At 37.9% G+C, this 22,500-nt stretch overlaps 1 protein-coding gene and 1 long non-coding RNA gene across 3 annotated transcripts in view; one reads left to right on the forward strand and one right to left on the reverse strand.

Moving 5' to 3' along the window:
* Positions 1-22,500, reverse strand: part of LOC130927130 (inactive dipeptidyl peptidase 10-like) — a 262,038-nt gene that overhangs the window by 55,615 nt on the left and 183,923 nt on the right. For both annotated transcript variants that reach the window (XM_057852708.1, XM_057852709.1), the window contains exons 4-8: positions 8,385-8,479; positions 8,192-8,266; positions 2,862-2,914; positions 457-538; positions 119-239 (exon numbers count right to left, since the gene is read on the reverse strand). In XM_057852708.1, the coding sequence (XP_057708691.1) occupies positions 119-239; positions 457-538; positions 2,862-2,914; positions 8,192-8,266; positions 8,385-8,479 (426 nt within the window). The remainder of the gene's footprint in view (positions 1-118; positions 240-456; positions 539-2,861; positions 2,915-8,191; positions 8,267-8,384; positions 8,480-22,500) is intronic.
* LOC130927132 (uncharacterized) overlaps positions 20,943-22,500 on the forward strand; it is a 43,413-nt gene continuing 41,855 nt past the window's right edge. Inside the window, exon 1 of the long non-coding RNA XR_009066353.1 lies at positions 20,943-21,159. This is a non-coding gene — a long non-coding RNA (uncharacterized LOC130927132). The remainder of the gene's footprint in view (positions 21,160-22,500) is intronic.

The following is a 22,500-nucleotide window of genomic DNA, read 5'->3' on the forward strand; positions in this document are numbered from 1 at the left end:
CGTTGCCGTATCGAACACACGAATAGTAGTGTCGTCCTAACACATCACCGAGGCATCGCCAGAGGGAACATTGAATACAGGTACTGATTATAGCTAATTTGCTGAATTTGTGCATTACCTTCATAAAGCCAGTCAGCAATCCCATTAAATATGACCCCGTCCTTTCCTGAGGATGTCAGCCTAAGTGAATTACTTTTAACATCCGACTGATAGTAGATGTTATTTTCAAAAATGTAGATCTGTAAGAGCAAAGAAGGAGCAAGATTTTGAGAGGTATTAGTTACATAGGTAAAATGACCTTGGCAAACAGTTCAGGGTGTACCCTGCCTCCTGCCCACAGTCAGCTGGGAAATACACTTGCTTGTTGTTTTACGGCAATATGCTAAAAATGGACCCAAATGAAATAAAATGGAATTAAATTAAAAGCAAAGTAAGCAAGATCATTAGTTTTCTAACCAACTGCTGGCCTTGCACTCCCCATGCCGCGTACTGCAGGACTGAGTTGACCACCTCTGGAGGGTCCAGCTCCCAAACCTCCCTAGTATTGAAAAAAAACAACAACAACAATGTCAGTACTAGGCCTGGGCAATTTTCCGTTAGAGATTGTGGATTGAGAAAAACATCGGTCAATTTTGTTGAACAAATGAGTCATATTTAATTGATCTAATGTGGTTGAAATGCCGCACGACTACAGCTCGGCAGTTATTCAAAAAAAGTCAAATGTTTTCTAGCCGTTTATTACACTGCAATGGAAGTGATACTGTAAAACTAAACACACAGAACAAAGCAAATTACACATGCTGTTAAGAAACGCTATACAATACAAAATACACTCCTTTGTTCCTGAAAATTTGTGAGCCTACGTGAGGAATAAGCGGCATGGAAAATGAATGAATGAATGAATGAATGTTTATATACAGTTAGGGTTGCCAACTCCCTGAAAAAAATGGGGCACCTTATTGGTAGAGCCGGGCGGCCCGATAACCGCCACACTTTAATCATTTTCTGTATGTGAAAAGTGTTTATTTTAAATTATAATTATAATGTATTACTCAAAACTGAATTAATTAGGTACATATTTGAGTTATATCAGCACACAGAAAAATAATAATTATCAGCAATGTATTTTTAATAGAAAATTGAATGAAAAGTATCTTTTCCCGTATTTACTGTTTGACTGTTTGTATTACTCTAACACACTTAATATAATCAATCAGGGAATAGCATCTTTTCTCCTATTTACTGTTTGAATTCCTCTAACACACCCAATATAAAGTAAATTGCATTTATATCATTGTCTATGGAAAAACAAGCTGAATATATTTGATATTATGAACAGTTGCACTTGGAATGATTAGAACTTGCAGCGCCAAGACAACGTGCAGATAAGGATCCCTTCTGACCACGGAAGCCCAACACGCGCATCATGCAGTTGACTTAGCAAGAGTGAACATCTGATATGGAGGAACCCACGACCGAGAAGTGAACACTCAGCACCCAAGTGGCGCTGAGGTGGCAAAAGCCACAACTCCCATTGTGTAACGCCTGAATCCTCCTGTCCAATCCACAAACAGACAATAATCCTAAACAATGCCAGAACACACTCTTCTACTGGACCAAAGGCGAAAGCCTTCAAAAGAACTGAATGTTTCACTAATCGTTGTCATTTTTCTTGGGAATCTTTTGTTGACTTGTGATATGGCGACCCTGGAACCAGTTTACCTCCTCGCCTGGGTCTGTTGCGGTTTTCCTTTGCCGTTTGATCGCTGCCGACCTGAATAAATTGTTAACTTGTGTTCCGAAGCCTTTTTCCAGCTTTCAAAATCGAGTCAGTACAAGGGGTTAAGACTAAGATGAAAGCGCTGAGTTTGGCCTTTCGGCCAAGTTGTTGGAGTTCCACCGGCCCAGGGCGTTGGAGCTGCGTCAGCGCGGGTCTACTGGTTCGGCTGGCGTGATTCCGGCAATCTGGCTGAAAGGTCAGATTCCTTCAAAAATATACTAGCATTAAATCTGTGCTGCTCAATTTAGAATTCTATAATTTGTATTTTTTTTTAATTTAATTCTTTATGTATTTATTTTTACAATTTAGGTGCGTTTAAAGACCCTCAGCAATAAAAATTTTCGCTCGTGATCACTCGAAATATAATGAATTTGACAGAACAAAAGAATAGAATACAATTTGTGAAAATGGAGTACACAGAGAAGAACGAGAAAACAAACGATCATCATTTTGAGCATGCTTTTTACTCTTGCTACACTCAAACCTCTCATCACCCACACTCTTATGTTGTCTTCTGTTAGCGACAGTACCTTCACCAATGAGATGAGTGGAAGTTCGTAGTGTGCTCTATTCTGTCAGCTCATTGGTCACAAAGCAGGATAGGCAAGGGAATGCGTTTCCGTGCATATTCTTGTAAAGCACCATACCAGTATCCGTTCGTTTCTTAAATAAGACAATATTTTCGAGTTTGATGATAATAAGGGACAAAGTGCGTCCCTTGAAAACTAAATAAGGATTGCGTAATTTTGTTTCTGAATACGGGACGGTTCTGTTTTTCAAGGAACAGTTGACAACCCTATATACAATGGACAATGCCACTGACATGCTAACAAAAATTGACAATGCATCGTGGTATTTTAACTGCAATTGTCTGCTAAAATGGCATCCAAGTTATGAAAAATAATGCAAAACAAAAACAGAACAGAACAGTTCTAATTTAGCAGAATATTGGGACTATAAATCTCTCCACAGTTCATAGAGAACAAGTGAAAATCCATCCTGCAATCATGAACAAACACGCAATTTTTCAAATACACTTGTAAATGTAACTGCAACTAAATATAAAAGTATCAAGAGTTACCTGGTGTGAATATTATAGATGCTATAGGAAGCCATGTATGAATGTCTGTAAACCTGGGGTAAAAAAAAAAAAAGCAGGTTAAAAGAAACACAGAAGGGGCAATATGAAAAGAGGACTGTCTCACACGTATATGCAAAAAGCAGCAGTGCCAAAGATAATGACATCATGATACAAAATATGAAAGGGAATAAGGCATCAAACAGACTGCTCCCTGCTTATAGCGATAGAATCTGTAGACAATGCAATTTGCACGGGTGACAGCTGTGATACGATTGCATCTTGCGAAAGCCATTGCTGTGTGCTTTGCCTTCGGAAAAGCTCAACCTGACACGATAATATACCTCCATGATTGCTGAGGGACACATCACACAGTTCGTATTAGTCTTTCATATTCTTTTATAAAACTGACAATACAATAGTACAGACCCATAGAATCCATACGAGGAAAAGAAGGTGTTTCTATAGCATTGAAAAAACTAATAAAATCAAGTTTATTACAAAACATGCTGTCATTTTGACTTTTCGAAAGTTTTGAAAGTATTCTCCAATATGAGCAACATTGCATTTAAAGTCTGTACCCCAATAGCAGGGGACTGCTTGCCGGATCTGGCCTCAGCTCTCCGGATCCGCATAGCAATCACACCCGCTTAACATCAGTGCACCAGATGCGGCCCAGATCAGCACTATGACAGTCCAAATGGTAGGTTTCACACTTTTGCGGGGCGGACTGTGCAGACCGGATGCTCTAAAAATCTGAAATTTAGCGGTCTACGTGTGACGTCAATGTTCGCGCATCTGAAAGGCAACTAAACAGAGGAGCTCGCAGGAGTCACGACTCATCAGCACAAGGCAGATTTCTATGGTAAGTGCTTTATTCAAAGTTATAATCGCATTTGGAAGTCACTGCTTGACTGTTAAAAAGTTATTCAACCGAGCGTTAATAAAATGGCCTGTGTATTTAAGTGATCTGCCAAGTCTGCAAGTTAAGTAATTCAACATTTGTTGTATAACAACATATGGAGAGAGAAGGCATTTACTCTATGTTTATGTAAATGTTTTAACGTTTGAATGCTATTATTCAAACTAAGCCCCACCCATTGCACAGATGGGTGAGCCTAGGACCAGGTGCCGCTGATCATTGTCAGCAGCTTACTTAAACTGGTCCTTGGCCTCACATCATCGCCAGATCAACAAGTGACCGACGTGACTTTCAACTAACAAAGAATCTTGCAATCCTGATAATGCGCGTTTGTTCCCGGATTCTTTGGACATTATCTGCCACTGCCTCTCATCGTCAATGAACTCTTTTTACCACTGCCAATTTACCTCTGACTCGTAAAAATAGGTCATCTTTAATGTAGAGTTGTTTGTTCTAATTAAAATATTTTGTGAAAAAACAATGTATTGTTATGTTGCATTAATATGTTAGCATTAGGGCTGTCAAATGATTAAAAATTTTAATCGAGTTAATTACAGCCTAAAAATTAATTAATCGTAATTAATCGCAATTAATCGCAATTCAAAACATCTATAAAATATGCCATATTTTTCTGTAAATTATTGTTGGAATGGAAAGATAAGACACACGACGGATATATATATACAACATACTGTACATAAGTACTGTATTTGTTTATTGTAACAACAAATCCACAAATGGCATTAACATTCTTTCTGTTAAAGTGAGCCAAGGATAGAAAGACTTGTAGTTCTTAAACGATAAATGTTATAGTTACAAGTTATCGTAATTTTATATTAAAACCCCTCTTCATGTTTTCGTTTTAATAAAATTTGTAGAATTTTCAACCAAAAGTAGAGTAATATAATAATAAGAGGAATACAAATAACATTAATAAAAATAGAGTGACCAAAAGTCTTAAGTTTTACGTGTATTTTGCATAGCTATTTTGATATGGAATGCCAGTTCATTTTTCATTGTTGTTTAACTGTGTGTCAGAATAGGGCCTCATTACTATAGACTGAAGTGCTTTTCTTTTTGTGAACATTATTTTTTAGGGGAGAGATAGGAATATTATTTTTGTTGTGCTTTCACTAAACGATACTTACAGTGGGGAGAACAAGTATTTGATACACTGCCAATGGGAAAACCCATTGGCAGTGTATCAAATACTTGTTCTCCCCACTGTATGTTTGTTGTGAAGGAGTTGCCAATAAACGGTGCGGTCCAAAGAATGCCTGTGTCCACTCGCCTCTACTGTATAACATATATTTGTACATATCTTACCCAAAATACAACAAGAGACACATAATTGCCACTAAAAGAAAGAAAACTTCCCGAAATATGTGTGGAGTACAAATAGCAATTTGCATTGCATTGTGAATACAGCATAAACGTCTCACAACTTAGAAGAAATAACATGAGTATGGAACGGCGCTACCCCCAAGCGGCCGGTGGCATTCTCTTCACTCTTAATGTCCATAAACGGCCTCGTATGATGTAATCTGTTTGAGGCAATATGCGAGATGGTCATTCACCCAAGCGCCAGCAGAGGGCGGCAAAACTCCATAACAACAAGTAAGCGTTTCAGTGTACTGTCATTTAAATCTGTCTGAGCGGGACATCTGCGTTAATTGCGTCAAATATTTTAACGTGATTAATTTAAAAAATTAATTAACGCCCGTTAACGCGATAATTTTGACAGCCCTAGTTAGCATTAATAAATGGTATGAAAAAAAAAATGTGTGCTATTATTTCTTTAAATAGAAAAAAAATATTTTCAATATAAACACATTACAGTGTGATGCATTGAACAAAATGGACCCCAAATTAAATACTGTAAACGGTTTTGATACCAATATGGCCCAGATTGGGTAACGTGTGCCACATCCGGGCAATACATTAATGAAGTGTCTGCTAATTTGGACCAATTCTGGCCCAAAACTGGTTGCTTATCTGGCAAGTGACTTCATACCAAGTTTGGGCCATTGTTCAAAAAGACACTGGGGCAGATCCGTTTTACGAATTTGGGCCGAAATTTGCAGTACATCTGGCCCATGTCCGCTACAGTTATAGTTTTTCTATCTTGGTAACTGCTCAAAAAAATATATTTGACAAATTTTAAAAACTTAATTTTGATTTTTGAAAATTAACAAATATACTAGTAGGCCTGTTCAAATAAGATTATCTTTTGTACTCTGATTCGGTGTCTAAAGCTTCTTTTTTAATCAATCTCTTATACCCATTGATCTTAACACAAAGTTAACTCAAATGTAGTGTAACGTATTAGCTGTGTTAGCAGTGGTGTGACAAATAAAGAGAGAGAGCAACAAACCAATGTCACATTTTAAATGATTATTTCACAGTGGTTACAGCCAAAAGATCCAAATAAATATTATCACACACGGCGCCAAAACAACAATGTGATATTCAAAATACAGCAGCAATAGGAATAAGAATTAAAAAACAAGAATAATATGACTACGAGAGGTACGAGATGAAGTTTATCATCCAGAAGAAGCAAGCGAATATTAGTCCAAGTGGATAATGTGCTGCTTTGTTGGTTGGTGCCTATCGTGGTGGCAATCCTCAAAACAGTCTATGGACACCAGCGGTAAGGGATACCGTCAAGCATAAAATGTAGTCTTATCAGGGGTTTTTGGCCTATCAGATTCCAGATGCAGTAGATGGGTAGCGGGTGGCCCAGTGGAACACAGCTCTGGTTACTAAGGCAGAAACCCAGGAATGGGAGGAGTTCGGTGAGATTCTAGTGGTACTGAAGAGAAAGTTCTATCAGAAAGTTGAACCTCAGATTCAGAAGGAGCAGTGTGTTTTTTGTCCTGGCTGTGGAACAGTGGTCTATCTCTATAACTTCAGCAGTGTACTCGAGAGGGCTTGTGTTTTATGGACTTACAAACGGCGTTCGACAATGTCTCTCGGGGAGTCCTGTGGGTGGTGCTCTGGAAAACGAGGTACCAAACCCCCTTACATGGGAGGCTCGGTCCTTGCACAACCAGTGCCAGAGCGTGCTCTGCTTTGCTGCCAGTATTAGGATTCATTTCGAGTAAGGGTTGGACTTTGCCAAGGATGCACTTTGCCACTGATTCTGGCAAGGCAAGGCAAATTTATTTATATAGCACAATTCAACACAAGGCAATTCAAAGTGCTTTACATCACATGAAGATCATAAAAATCACATTTAAATCAGTACAACGTAAAAACCAAGACAAAAGATCGCATTTAATCACAAATAGAATAAAAATAAATAAATAAAAATGAAACAGAAATAAAAATAAAACAAAAACTACTACTAATAATAATAATTGAAATCAGCAATGGAGATAAGCACAAGAGGAATAGAAAGCAGGTAGATTGAAATATATAGCCAGTTATGGATTTGCAGTGCTAAACAAAAGCATTTTTAGCCCTGATTTAAAAGAGCTAACAGTTTGAGCATATTTCAGACGTTCAGGTAACTTGTTCCAGAGGTGAGGAGCATAATAACTAAATGCTGCCTCACCCTGCTTGGTTCTTGTTCTTGGAACATGCAGAAGACCGGTTCCAGACGACCTTAGGGGTCTAGATGTCTCATAGGAATCTAACGAGTCAAGCATGTATTTTGGTCCAAGGCCATTAAGTGTTTTGTAGACGAGCAGTAGTATTTTATAGTCTATCCTTTGACTCACTGGAAGCCAGTGTAGCGATTTCAAAACCGGTGTAATGTGGTACACTGTTCTCTGTTCTTAACTTTTATGGCCAAAATATCTCGGCGCAGCCAAGGCATTGAGAGGGTCCCGTTTGGTAACTTCAGCATTGCATCTTTGCCTTTTGAAGATGATGTGGCTTCATCAGACCTTGATCTTCAACTCTTGCTTGAGTCGAGTATGAAGCAGTTGGATGAGTATCAGCACTTTCAAATCGAGAACTTGGTCTTTGGTCGGAGTAAGGTGGATTACTCCGACCACTCCGATATAGGGATTAGGTCCTTCCCCAAATGGTTGAGGTCTTGGGGTCTTGTTCAAGAGTGAGCGTCTGCTGTGACACGGACTCTCTATCAGTCCATCATGGTAAAGAGAGGAGCTATTTACCATTTACCGGGTGATCTACATTCCTAACCTCACTTGTGGTCATGAGGTGTCGGTTGTGACCAAAAAGACTTATTCATCACAGGAAAGTTGTGGAAGGAGCCTAAAATATGAACGTAAGCTAGGGTGATAGTTCACTGTACTTATGGTTTACATGCTGTTAAGAGTTGGGTACATTCCTGACTGATCGAAGGACAACTAGATCTATTTACACCTTTGATTTTGCGTGAAACACAAATCTGGAGATTTAAAGGTTACTAACCAAGAGCGCTTTTAAATGAACCCACCTGTTTGACATCATAGGCAAAAAGCACGTACTTCAAATCAGGGGACACAGAATACTTGGCCACATTGAAATTTATCTAATGGAAGGGGAGACAACAGTGTCCAGTTAATACAGAATTCAAGTATAATTGTTGAGTTTAAAAATATGTATAACAATTGAACAAAAAAAAAAGATCCACATTGTAGTCTACTTACAAATGTTGTGTTTGACACGACAATCTCTGTTTCGTTTGAGAGGATGTTGAACTTGATGACATGGCCATCACTGTTCCTGTAAATGACTTCGGAATCTGTGTAGAAATAAAAGGGGTCAAAGAAAAGCACATTTGTCACTCAACAGTAAAGTAAAGCAAATTGGAATACTTTATGTAACATATTTACGTCACACTGCTGTTGCCCTTGTTAATTTAAATTGGGAAAATAATATCAAGAATAATAAACGTGTCAAACCCAACCAATCCACTCTGTTCCCCCAACATCAATATTCCTTGCAATTTGACACTGAACACTGCAACCAATTTATGGAGTTCTAAAGAGAACAAATCCATAAACATTTAAGAGCCAGACAGAACAAAGGGCTTCTCCAGTAATATTTCATCTTTCAGCAAGAATTGTGTTGATGTAACAGATTGTCCAATGCTTTTCTCTTAGCCATTCTTGGGTGTTTTGAGTTTCTACCCAACTGAAAGACTCACAACATGTGACTGAGACCAAGTTTCCTGACAACAAGCAGCACATTTCTCTCCAGAATACCTTGATAGGCATGACACCTTATTGTACCTTGCACAGATTCAAGAGACCCACGCTACAACAAAGCAACCAAAGACATAACAGTGCCTCCTGTCATGTTTCACAGTGGGGAATTTCCTGGTCTTCTTGATTTTCAAAGAAGGACAAAAAATCTTCAAAATAGTGTTACACCTAAAACAAGTCATACATATAAAATATTATTCGTCAAAATTTTTCATTAAATCTAATAAGCACGTCATCAACTCATTTCCTCGTATCTGCGATCTGGTCACGTCTCTTGTAAAATCCACATGAGCAACAAAAGATTTACTATTCTTAAAGCATATGATCCAGTCAGAATTGTCAACCTGTAACAAGCTGGCTTATTTGTTGGTTAGGACTTCACAAATCTGAGGAGATGCCAAGCTATGTGTGTTGGCTTCGAGAGTGCCTGGCGAATCAACCACTCTTTGTTCAAATAGGACTTACCTGTATTTGCATAATTGCTTGCTGTTGGGAAAATGCAAGTCAAAGTATAACTCTAAAAATTAACATTTAGAGCTGATAAAAGAGAACTCATTCCAGTGATCTTTAAACCATCGGTCTCTGAGCTGCACGGCCCTTGTCTCCTTAAATAATGTAACGTCTGTACCTGAAAAAGAACAAGCTATGACTCTGATGTATAAGTAATGCACAACTTCTGTAACCCAATGAATAATGAAATATCCCTGCATTTCTTCTCCTTCTGTACGCCTACCTCTGTAGCTAATTGGGTTTTAAACGTGCAAATAATAGTTAACGCTGAATACAACCTGCTACAACTGTCAAATGTCTGTTTTAATGAAATCTTTCATTCTAAAATAAGCAATCTGAGCAATACCTGACTATAGTCTGCCACCCACCAAATTTGATACGAAAACGGCATTTGTTCATAGATAAGCCGCACTGGACTATAAGACGCAGCTGTCCTCACTGTGTTATGGGATATTTATACCAAAAGATATTAACCGATAATACTTTATATGACAGCGGCATCAAAAGACTGTCATAAGACCAAATGAACCACCATGAAGCTTTGAACCAATTGGCTGCAAAGGTTCATCTGGCAATCACTGCTCCCTTGGTGGAGACAGTCAACCTCTGCTGCCACCTGCAATTAACACTCTTGCCATCCACTCTTGCCTTCTAGTAGAGGTGTGCATCGGCACTGCTTTCACGATTCGATTCAATTACAATTCGGAGGGCCATGATTCGATTCGATTCGATTCAGAGGGTCACGATTCGGTTCGATTCGGCAATGCATCGCGGTGCATTAAAGCTTGGGATGCATTAAAATTCTAAAGCAAAGCATATTTTTCGTGAATCATGAAGCAACACAAGCGATCAGACATTAAACAACTTTTTATTGGCTCTTGTGTCACTCCTGGTTGAAGTCAAATGAAAATACTTTCAAATATATAAATTAAAGAAAAAAAAAAAAAAACATCACAGCATTTAATTAGTACTTTGAATGAGACCAGGGCTTTCTCTTTTTTTTTACACACAGTAGCACCCTTTTCACACAGTGCAACATCTGAACTCCTGTGCAAAATCAGTAATAACAGTCACTGTATTTTAGTCACAATGACCCATAAATAAAAATATTCAAGTAAATATTAAAGAAAACCGACAAATAAAATATTGTAGTGCAGAAGCATCTTTATCGCAATATCAATCCAGGGATCAGTTCAGTTGCAAACAAAACATCAACTAAATTGCAATGTAGAACAAAAGTAAAACGTAGGCCTAGCCCACTATATATGTGCAATAGAGGTTAGATCGGGCCTAAAAAAATCCAGCCCGACCCGACACGGCCAGCTGATATTGAAGCCCGACCCGGCCCGAGCCCGATCAATTAACTAGATTTGCAGGCCCAGCCCGAAAAACCCGACTTTTTTATTTTTTATTTGTTGGAGTGACGCGAAGAAAAAAAAATGCAGCAGCAGCAGCAATTTATTTTCATTTCTTCGAGTTGGCAGAAAAAACACAAGTTGTCTTAATGTTTAAATAGTCTACATATTTTTATGATCATTATAAAAGCATTTACACAACTAAATAACGCTGGGAAAGTTCAATATTAAAAAAAAAAAACTTGGGTTTTGCAGACACACAGAGGAGAAGATTCAAAAGGATCACATTTCTGTTGCCTTTGTGTGCATAAATAAAAGTGTCCTTCGTAACGAATTCTCAGTTGGCAGAAAAAAATGCAAGTTTTCTTAATGTTTAAATAGTCTATACATTTTTATGATCATTATAAAAGCATTTACACAACCAAATAACGCCTGGAAAGTTTAATATAAAATAAAACAAAAAAAAAGAAACATGCGGTTTTGCAGACACAGAGAGGAGAAGAGAGATGCGGTGTGTAAAAAATGAAACATGAGAATAATAATACAAATGGGGAAACCAAATCCGTTGCATTACCGGAATTGCGCAGGGAAGATTTTTGAACGTACTTATATATTTTAAAATGCGCTGAATCGATTCGGCTTGTTGCCCGCATCGAATCGAATCGTCCATGCCCCACATCGAGATGCATCACCGCATCGATTTTTGTTGACACCACTACCTTCTAGCACGCATTGCAGCGCTACAGATGTAAATAACCAAAATTCATGTCCTGTGCTAATTATTTCTTCAGTTATTGTTCCAGTTGTTTCATTATTTGGTAAAACTTTTTTTGACCGTAGTGCCATAGGACTGTCATGAGACCATCATAATTATGAATTGACACTGCCATGAGCATTAATGTATGCTTATGACAGACAACATTTCATGTCATCCGGCAAATTATCTCACTTTTGAATGGGTGTAAAAGATCAGAGCTGGACATAAATGGAGTCAGCGACATAATTTGCAGGATGACACTTAATGACTTTTGTCATAAGCATTCATTAAGGCCCATGATAGTTTCATATCAAAATTATGACAGTCTCATGGCAGTGTCATGACCAGTGTTGTTACTAACGGCGTTACAATATAACGGCGTTATTAACGGCGTTATTTTTTATTACTTTTCTCATCTTGGTAACGCCGTTACCGTTACTGAGGCGGGAAAGGCGTGCGTTACTATGCGTTACTAAGTTGGTTGAATAAAAAAAAGTCAGAGAGACCGACTCATGGAAACGAGAGAGCACAGCAGGAGTGGGGAAGACGCCGTTGCAAGCGCGATGCTAGGTGGCTCCAATAATACCTGACTGTAGCCTACAAACTCCGCCCACATGATACGGTAGATATCACATATTATAGAACTAGATGCAAATGATTGACACGGCTGCATTGGCAACATGTTTTAAGGACTACATGCGTTAGTAAACAGCGGCCATCTTAAAGCAGTAGACCTCTGAGGAAGGCTCTGTTGTAGAGATCCTTCCTTGCGAACCTTTTTTATTTTATTTTATTTTATTTATTATTTTATTTTATTTTATTTTATTTTATTTTATTTTATTTTATTCTATTTTATTTTATTTTATTTTATTTTTTTATCTAAAATGGTCCTAAATCGGCAAAATCTTGACTTAAATCTATCTTTAAATTATGAAACAGTTTTAAAACTTACACATGTTGAAAGTAGACAGAAGGGAACTAATGCAATAGTGGGAGCAATTTTAACAACTTTAACTGTTGATTCACAACTTTAAATGACTTCCACACATAGCAAAGGTTACTATCTAGTTATCGCAATACTCTTATGTCTAGTTAAGTGGAGGGTAAAGAATTGGGCTAGGGCCAATTGTCCCAAAAACCCTTTAAACTTCACATTGTGTGACCTTTTTTTTTTTTTTTTTTTGAGAAAAAATAAAAATAAAACGTGAAAATTATCACTAGTTACTTTGCCAAGTAACTAATTACTCTTAAATTCAGGTAACTTAGTTACTAATGCAATTACTTTTTGGGAGAAGTAATTTGTAACTGTAATTAATTACTTTTTTAAAGTAAAATTAACAACACTGGTCATGACGCCGCTGTCAAAGTGTCAAATTAACCCAAACAAATAAAAAAATAAACCGCACTGGACGGTAAGCCACAGGATTCAAAATGAGAGAAAAAAGTAGCGTTTTATAGTCCGGAAATTACGGTATGTGGTTTTGACATACTGTAAGTGTCCAACCTTTATAATGCAATTTTTAGTATTAAAACAAAGCTGCAGCAGGCAAAATCAAAGGGTAAGATCTCTACTGACTGGAAGGACATACATTTTAAATTTAAGATACTGTGGTCGTATTATTGAGAAATTGCTCTTTGATAGACACGGAGTATTGAATATTTTAGGATATATTACTCTGATATGAGTCAACTCTATTGTATACTGTATAGGTGCTTTAAAAATGTGCTATATGTTCTTTTCCTCCTCAGCCACGTGGAATATTATCATATATGTTGGGAGATTTTTCATGTACGGAACAAATATATCAGAGCACCACTGCGCTGGGCGAAGTGACATTTTAGACTAGGTTTCGGTAATTTCATGGGCATGCGCTTGGAAAGCTGGAGAAGTGCCCTGATAATGAATGGGTGGTTATAGACAACTCTAGTTAAAAAAAACAGTTTCCTTCACATCCTTTAATACAGACATACAGTGGGGCAAATAAGTATTTAGTCAACCACTAATTGTGCAAGTTCTCCCTCTTGAAAATATTAGAGAGGCCTGTAATTGTCAACATGGGTATGCCTCAACCATGACAGACAGAATGTGAAAGAAAACCCCAGAAAATTACATTGTTTGATTTTTAAAGAATTTATTTGCAAATCATGGTGGAAAATAAGTATTTGGTCAATACCAAAAGTTCATTTCAACACTTTGTTATGTAACCTTTGTTGGCAATAACGGAGGCCAAACGTTTTCTGTAACTCGTCACAAGCTTTTCACACACTGTTGCTGGTATTTTGGCCCATTCCTCCATGCAGATCTCCTCTACAGCAGTGATGTTTTGAGGCTGTGGTTGGGGAACATGGACTTTCAACTCCCTCCACAGATTTTCTATGGGGTTGAGATCTGGAGACTGGCTAGTCCACTCCAGGACCTTGAAATGCTTCTCACGACGCCACTCCTTTGTTGCCCTGGCTGTGTGTTTGGGATGATTGTCATGCAGAAAGACCCAGCCACGTCTCATCTTCAATGCCCTTGCTGATGGAATGAGATTTTCACTCAAAATCTCTCGATACATGGCCCCATTCATTCTTTCTTTTACACAGATCAGTCGTCCTGGTCCCTTTTCAGAAAAACAGCCCCAAAGCATGATGTTTCCACCCCCATGCTTCACTGTGGGTATGGAGCTATTCGGATGTATTCTTTCTCCTCTAAACACGAGAACCTGTGTTTCTACCAAAAAGTTCTATTTTGGATTCATCTGACCACAACACATTCTCCCAGTCCTTTTCTAGATCGTCCAAATGCTCTCTAGCGAACCGCAGACGGGCCTGGACGTGTACTAGCTTCAGCAGGGGGACACGTCTGGCAGTGCAGGATGTGAGTCCCTGGCGGCGCATTGTGTTACTGATAGTAGCCTTTGTTACTGTGGTCCCAGCTCTCTGTAGGTTATTCACTAGGTCCCCCGTGTGGTTCTGGGATTTTTGCTCACCGTTCTTGTTATCATTTTGATGCCACGGGGTGGGATCTTGCATGGAGCCCCAGATTGCGGGAGATAACAGTGGACTTGTATGTCTTCCATTTTCTAATAATTGCTCCCACAGTTGATTTCTTTACACCAAGCATTTTACCTATTGAAGATTCAGTCTTCCCAGCCTGGTGCAGGTCTACAATTTTGACAGCTCTTTGGTCTTGGCCAAAGTGGAGTTTGCAGTGTGACGTTGTGGACAGGAGTCTTATATACCGATAATGAGTTAAAACAGGTGCCATTAATACAGGTAACGAGTGGAGCCTCGTTAGACCTGGTTAGAAGAAGTTAGACCTCTTTAACAGCCAGAAATCTTGCTTGTTTTTAGGTGACCAAATACTTCTTTTCCACTCTAATTTGGAAATAAATTCTTTAAAAATCAAAAAATGTGATTTTCATTTTTTTCCCCCACATTCTGTCTCTCATTGTTGAGGTTTACCCATGTTGACAATTACAGGCCTCTCTAATCTTTTCATTTAGGAGAACTTGCACAATTGGTGGTTGACTAAATACTTATTTGCCCAACTGTATGAGAGGCTAGCTTTTTGGCGCTGTCTGACAGAGGGAGAAACTGGTTTGTTTAGTGGAAGTTTGACATGTGCTTGCTATGAGAAAGTACAACCTAAACATAATGAACAACCACAATGGGAGTATGTCAAACTCCCACATTAAAACTGTTGAGACAAAGGGGACACTCAAGATTCTCCATGTCCAAGCAGCTACACTGCAAAAACACACCTCCTTAAAACTAGTTAAATAAATTCCCTTGTTTTCAGTGTAAATCTACAATACAATATGTGAAATTATCTGCCAATGCTTCAAGAAGTTTTACTCACTTTGATTTCTTGAAAAAATAGCTAGCTGAAAATAAGCATAACAGACTTATTTTAAGCAAAAAGTTAGTCTATTTAATCTTAAAAAAAAAAAGCTTGTTAATCAGGTAAAAATCACCAGCTTTTAGATGTATGGGCTTAAAAAGAACAAATAGTAATATTTACTTAAAGTAAGTGGAATAATCTGACGCATTAATCTGTTAACCAGTCTTAAACACTCAAAGCAAGATGGAGAAAATTATTTGACTAGATTTAAGAAACATTATCAGATTAATGGAAAGATGGAGAAGTGCACTGATAATGAACCGGTGGTTATAGACAACTCTTTCGTTCAAATAAGCAGGTTCCTTTACATCCTTTAAAACTGACATATGAGAGGCTTGCTTTTTGGCGCTATCTGACAGAGGGATATACTGGTTTGGTTAGTTGAAGGTTGACATGCACTTGTTATGAGAAAGTACAACCTGACATCACAAGCAGATTGTGTTACAGTTTTCCTCAGTTGCTTTGGTACATTTCTCAGATCATAATTGATATTCTCAAAACTACTTGTTCAATCCTCACATGTCACACAAAATACTTAGACTATCCCTCAAAATTAAATTTCTGAGTCAATGAACATGTCAGTGCTGTCAGGACGACAAGTCTGTGTTTCATTGTGTACAGACAAAACAGTCAGTCTGCTTAGTCATGCTCTCAATTGAACAGTTACTCTGGTGGAAGGCTCAGATGCTGAAGATGGTGTACGTAAGTTTAGATGAAAATTGAAAATTACACCTTTATGTGTGGGAGACTGGACAAGATTCGGTTTACACTTTTACTGATTTTACAATTTCTTGACAGACCATGTCACTGCGATACAGAAAGCAAAGGACAGCACTGAGTATCACAAAGATAAAAAACAAAAGCAAAATTAGAAATGTGAACATAAGACAATCGGCACAACTAAACTTGTGCTACATGCCGGGATTTTTTCCCCATTCTTTCCACAAATCTTGACATTCCTCCCTGTTGGACCGTAAATTTTCATCCACGTGACAATGGATGTCCTCTCTTGCTATACAGCGTGGAAAAACCCTTCTTGAATGCCTTATCCAGCCTGTGCAGCAATCTGCTGTGATATCACTGAATGCTGCATTCTTGGCATCCATCTGAGTGTGAGTCTGGTGATCATACACTTGCCATTTCCATGTGGAGAAAAATTCTTCTATGGGATCGATGAATGGGTAGTATGGTGGGACGAACTCCATTATCCATTCCCTGATTATGTTGGAGTGGTGGAAGCCCACATTGTCCCAAACTATCACACATTTTGGCAGGTTAAAATCATTTATGTAAAATAAGTAACGAAAATGCTTGGAAATAGAACACACATGTTGACATATTCTGACAACATTTTCATGCATTTTGCATGGAAAGACTAATGCAATGAAGTAATGACTAACTGTTGTGGGTAGTGAGACTATTCAATAGAGACCCATGATCATCCATTTGACCATCATGACAGATGTAACTGATAATGCAGGAAACAGCAGAGAATTGTACAAAATAATTTGCACGGATGCACAAAAACATCTGCAACTTGCTCAAAGAAATGAGAAACTGCTTTTTTTATGTGCACTAGTGATACGATGTTGCGAGGATTGAACAAGTAGTTTTGAGAATATCAATTTTGATCTGAGAAACGTACCAAAGCAATTGAGGAAAACTGTAAATTGGCTAGGGAAATCTGCACTGGCAATTTGAAACCGCCCTCCACCCCAATAAAGTGTGTCCGTGTGCAACCACGCAGTGAGTGCAACTACACAATTACGGTCACCCACTGGTGTCTTGACCACTGATACTAATTTCAATGATATAATGAAGATCATTTATGCGATGAATTGTTTTATACAATGATGTTCAATGAGGGTTGAATGCACACTGTTGATAAATGATTTAAACACACCTCACGTCTGTGAGACACAAATCTGTCTGCCGGCGTGTTAGTTGCAACTTCACCAAAATAGCCTTGGGGTTACGTTACACTACACCAAAATTGGGCTATTTAATGACTCTTACAAGAATCAGGGGTGCACGAGCCATACGGGGTGATTGTCAGGCACATTGCTCGTCTAGTGCCAGGGCCAATAAGACTCTCGGGTGTCTCTTGTCCTTTTTGTAAAGAAATCGGGTGTGTTCAGAGCCCCTCCAATCATGTTCAGACAGGTTTGATATTTTTTCTTGATTGGACTACCTTTGGAACCGCGCAATCGAGTTTGTATATGTGCCGGGGGCGTGATTCCAAGCTGTGTGTTAAAAAAAAAAAAAAAAGGAAAAAAAGAAAGTTGTTACATGCATTTAGCTTCAAAAACAAATCTTGCAATATGAAATGATTTTTTTCACAGTGGGGACACTGCCAAATCTATTCGTTGTCAATACGAATGTTTAAGAGTTATGTGAGGGCGTATTTAATTAGTCCAGAACTCGCGAGTGACCGCACCATACAGCAAACCCTGGACAGCTGCTGTGATACGGGACGAATATTAATGCATGAAGTGTCCGATGTTACTACGACAATTGCAGTAATAGGGCATTTTTCTGATATGTTTAATCAGTTGCATTGGAGGTGGGGTGCTGAGGGTGCTGCAGAACCCCCTAGTGTTGGGGAAGGAAAAAAAGGTTTTGGTAGATTTTTTTATTTGGGGAAAAATAAATAAGACATATTGAAACAACAGAGTATTTAACATCAGGGGAATAAATATATATGTTGAAAATTTTGTTGTTGTTTATAACGTGCGCACTACCTGACACCTTGCTTGCTCCCGGGTCACGTTGAATAAGGCTCTATTGGAAAAGTTAACTCTTAACAGAGGTTAACAAGGTGCAAGAACAGATTTTTTTCTTTAAAAAAACAACAAAATTTTCTAAAATTCGAGGTTGAAAATGAACTCATTCACTCGCTGCCATTTCCACCATAGCAAGGCCCTTCGCTCCCGGCTGTTTTACTGGATTTTGACTGATTTTGCAAGGCCCACAGAAAATTCTGTTATTTTGCTATATAAACATGGAACCCACCAAAAGAAAGATTAGACTCTCTTCATTCAGTGGAAAAAAAGTTAATTCATATCTTTTTCCACTCTTTAGAAATCAGAATTAGAAAATAGCTTAGTTTGAGCAATTTTCCAATTTCTGATGAAAAAACGGAGAAATTGAGCTTTTTGTGAAAGCATACATTTCAAACATAACTTTGACTTATACACAGCTATTTTTTGCTTTAGTTACATCCTAAACATCTGAATAATGTTTTCCTTTTACAAAATAAGATAAACAACTAGACAAATAGAGCTTATGATAGCAAAGTAACAATTTATTTACACATAACTAACTGAAAGATGACACTGTTCTGGCTGTGACAGCCGGTTAAAGTTTTCCCTCATCGCCATCTGTCTCATAAAGATGAATTTTTTTGAGTCTCTGCGGGCTTTGCTCGCGAGCAGCAAGGACTCAAAGCCATCGTCCGCTGCACTAGTGGTCCCGGTCTTTCTGCTCAGTCGTCCGCAGCCTGGCATCCATTCGGTCGTCTTCCGCCGGCGCCCGGCCATGCGGCTTGGCCATTTGTTGCCGTTTAATCGGGTTGCGGGTCTTACCAAATGCGCTACTGCCCTCCAGTGGCCAGTTTTATTGCTTTAAAATGGATTTTCAGCTTTGTGCTTTGGTGCTAAATTGAATCACAACCCAGAGATGTCTTTTTTGAAAAAAAAAAAAAAAACGTAAAAGATGTATAAATACGGCTTTGGGACACTGAAACAATTAAAAATAGAACATATTTATATGTTTTTTGGGGCAAATGAGTTAAGATTATTATGATTATAGTTCTATCAACCTGTGGTGTCTTCAAATAGGTAAGACATGCTTGCAATTTAACCATATTATAGTTTATTGTTGCAGTTGAGCTGCCACCATGCAGAGCACTGTTGGATATTGGTGTGCATTTTATTTTAGTGTTATAAAAAGGGTGTGTTACACAGAGGCTTACTGGACCTTTCAGTTTTCAAATGTGTTCGCGTGTCATTGTGCCGTCTAGCTGAACTGATTTGCATTATAAAAACCGGGCACTTATATTTCCAATACAAAAACTCCAACACACTATAGGTGAAATAGAACGCTGTCTTTGTAGTAGCCTAGCAGTAGTATGTAAACTATTCAGCATGTCTGTGTACTGCCATTGTGCACGCCTTGTATGGAGAAAGCATGTGAGCCTGACAAATTTGGACCGAAACGGCTATTTTTGGATGGAAAACAATAAAAAATATCCTCGGCACCCCCTGCTGTGAGTGACTTCCAGCGCCCCTGTGTTTAATATAAGCTATACCATACTGTAACGAATCGGGTGTCCATGTGTCCATGTTCATGGTTACTGGGCTGAACGTATTTGTGGAACACTGTATTTTTCGTGTTGTTCCTAAACTAGTCACGTAGCGCACAGCTGGTGATTTGGGACCAGGCAATAAACCGCAGGTTTCCACATTGTATTAGGGATATTTACTTTGTGCACCATGCAAGACATGCAGCTCATTAGCCTGTGAAATCCTTAAAAAAAAAACTGATGTTGGAGGGAAGGCGGTTTACAGCTATAAATAAAAACCTCTGGTAATTTTTCCCCATTAACTGAATATGACACAGTTTCTAGAACTGTTACTACTCTGTTAAGAGTAGTTAAGTAGTAATCTTTACAAGGAGAATGCAGTGGTTTCATTATTACTTTTCCAAAACATTTTCTGAAGATGCACCATTTTACATTTTACATTTAACGTTTGTCTGTTTTGCCCCAAACATAAATAAACAATACTTTAGTAAACACGATGCTACAGGCAACAACGACAAAAAAAAAAAAAAAAAAAAAAAAAAAAAAACTGTGATGTTAATTATTTGTATCTTGACTCAAAGTCTTTTAATTTTGGCTTAACTGAAGCACTCACTGGCAGACTTTCATATGATGCAATATGCATGATGTAGATTTAATAATTTAGCGAAAGTTGCGTAATATTTGAAAGCGGAGTGTAAAGCCTCTCGGTTCCACCAAATATCAAGGCTGGTTAAACTCAAGTCGTCAAGAAAAAACTAATACTTATTTTTTCAGATGGTAACAACCAACATGGAAGTATTTTAGTTTGTTTGTGTAATTGTGTAAGGTTTCAGATTCAGGTAATGGCACTGCTGTATTTGACTGAATACATTTATCTTCACAACAGATAACTCAGTAAAGAGAAAAATAGCACCTCCACATTTTCCTAAGTTTCCCTATTAATACAAATGGAATTGAATATTAAAAAAACAACAACAAAAACACTTCAACAAATACAAAATATAGTAAGTTGTGTTAATGGGTATCAATGAATCTGCATCCTCCCTTACTGGTTTTTAATTCATAATATCTTGATCTTCACGAAAAAGTCCGATATCCATGAAAATAAGACGACACTTTCAAACTAAACTTAAACAACTCACTTGCCAACTCTGTGCCTTTGATCTGGAGGTTGTGTAAAATGATAAATGAGCTTTTAATTGTATAGCGCTTCTCCACCTGCAAGGGAATCAAAGCGCTTTGACACTGTCACTTCATTCAACTAGTGATGACGTAGCAGGAGCAGCCACGTGTGATTCAGTATATTGCTCAAGGATATTTGGACAAAGTCACCAGAGTAGGAACTTATAACCTTTGGGTTGCGAGACTACTACTTTACCACTGAGAAATGCCACTCCAACCTGGTGTGTACCTTTTAAATGATTCCTATTCCTACATATTTTAGTGTGTGGTACCTTAAAGTATATTTTAAGTCTGAATGATATTGGAAAAAACTGACATTGCGACTTTTTGGGGGTTTGCGATATATATTGCAATATTAATACTACAAGTATTTTCACCAGATGACTTGAATCGCTCTGTTTGGAAAGATTTTGGTTGACTCACCATGACCACATTGTATTCATATAATACCGTTTAATCCAGGCTAAAGCGGTTCATCTGTGAACAAACAATCACACATCCTGTGATGAGACCATTGTGCACGTACACACAGAGGTGGGTAATAACGCGTTACATTTAATTTGTTACATTTACTTGGGTAGCTTTCTGGGGAAAATGTACTTCTTAGAGTAGTTTTACCCTGCTTTTACCATACTTTTGCTTGAGAAGATTTGTGAAGAAAAAAACACTACTCTTACTCTGCTAATTTGGGCTACACAAGAGTCGTTACATTTTTCCTCTTTATTCTACATATTAGATTGTTTTTTTGTTTTTTTTTTGCTAGCTATGCTATTGCCAAGAGTAGCGCGACTAATTTTACCAATGAGACGTCGCAACAATAATCACATGACTCCATGACACCAATCAGACACAAGCTTGCTGTTCTATGATCACGCAAGCCTGTTCAATCATGCGTCTTTAAAGCACCGTAACAAATGAAGTGTTTGACATAGAGCGCTGCCCTCAACATCGGATTTAAAACTCTCTCCCAGTATTTATTTGGCACCGACTGACCACAGAAAACCCGAGATATGATCCTTTTCATTTCATAATTGTAACTATGAAGGAACTACAGTATTCACTACTCAAACTAGGAACTATTTTCTCCACTAGAGGGCAGGGCATTCATGCTCTTTGGACGAATAATGCTTAATTAATGTTTTTTTTTTTTTTTTTTCTCCTCGCTTTTTTTTGGTTTTTTTTTTGGCTTAAAGTGGTTATGTAATGGGTTATTGCACAGTATAATTGTAACAACAGTTCATATAGATACGTTTGCGCTGTGAGAAATAAGAACATTGTTTAAAAAAAAAGATCAAACAAAAATAAGCAGTTAATCAAAATGTTACTCATTACTAGAGTATTCTTTTCACTGGATACTTTTTTTACTAGTACTTGAGTACATTTTTTTGTATGACTAATTTTACTCTTACTTGAGTAATGCTATTTTGAAGTAATGCTACTCTTACTTGAGTAAAATTTTTGGCTACTCTACCCACCTCTGCGTACAAATTACGATGGCGATGTTAAAATGATATACAGTCATGTGAAAAAATTAGGACAGCCCCTAAAATATTGTTTTTTTT

The sequence above is a fragment of the Corythoichthys intestinalis genome, chromosome 12 (genome assembly GCF_030265065.1).
Source record: "Corythoichthys intestinalis isolate RoL2023-P3 chromosome 12, ASM3026506v1, whole genome shotgun sequence".
Lineage (NCBI taxonomy): Eukaryota > Metazoa > Chordata > Actinopteri > Syngnathiformes > Syngnathidae > Corythoichthys > Corythoichthys intestinalis.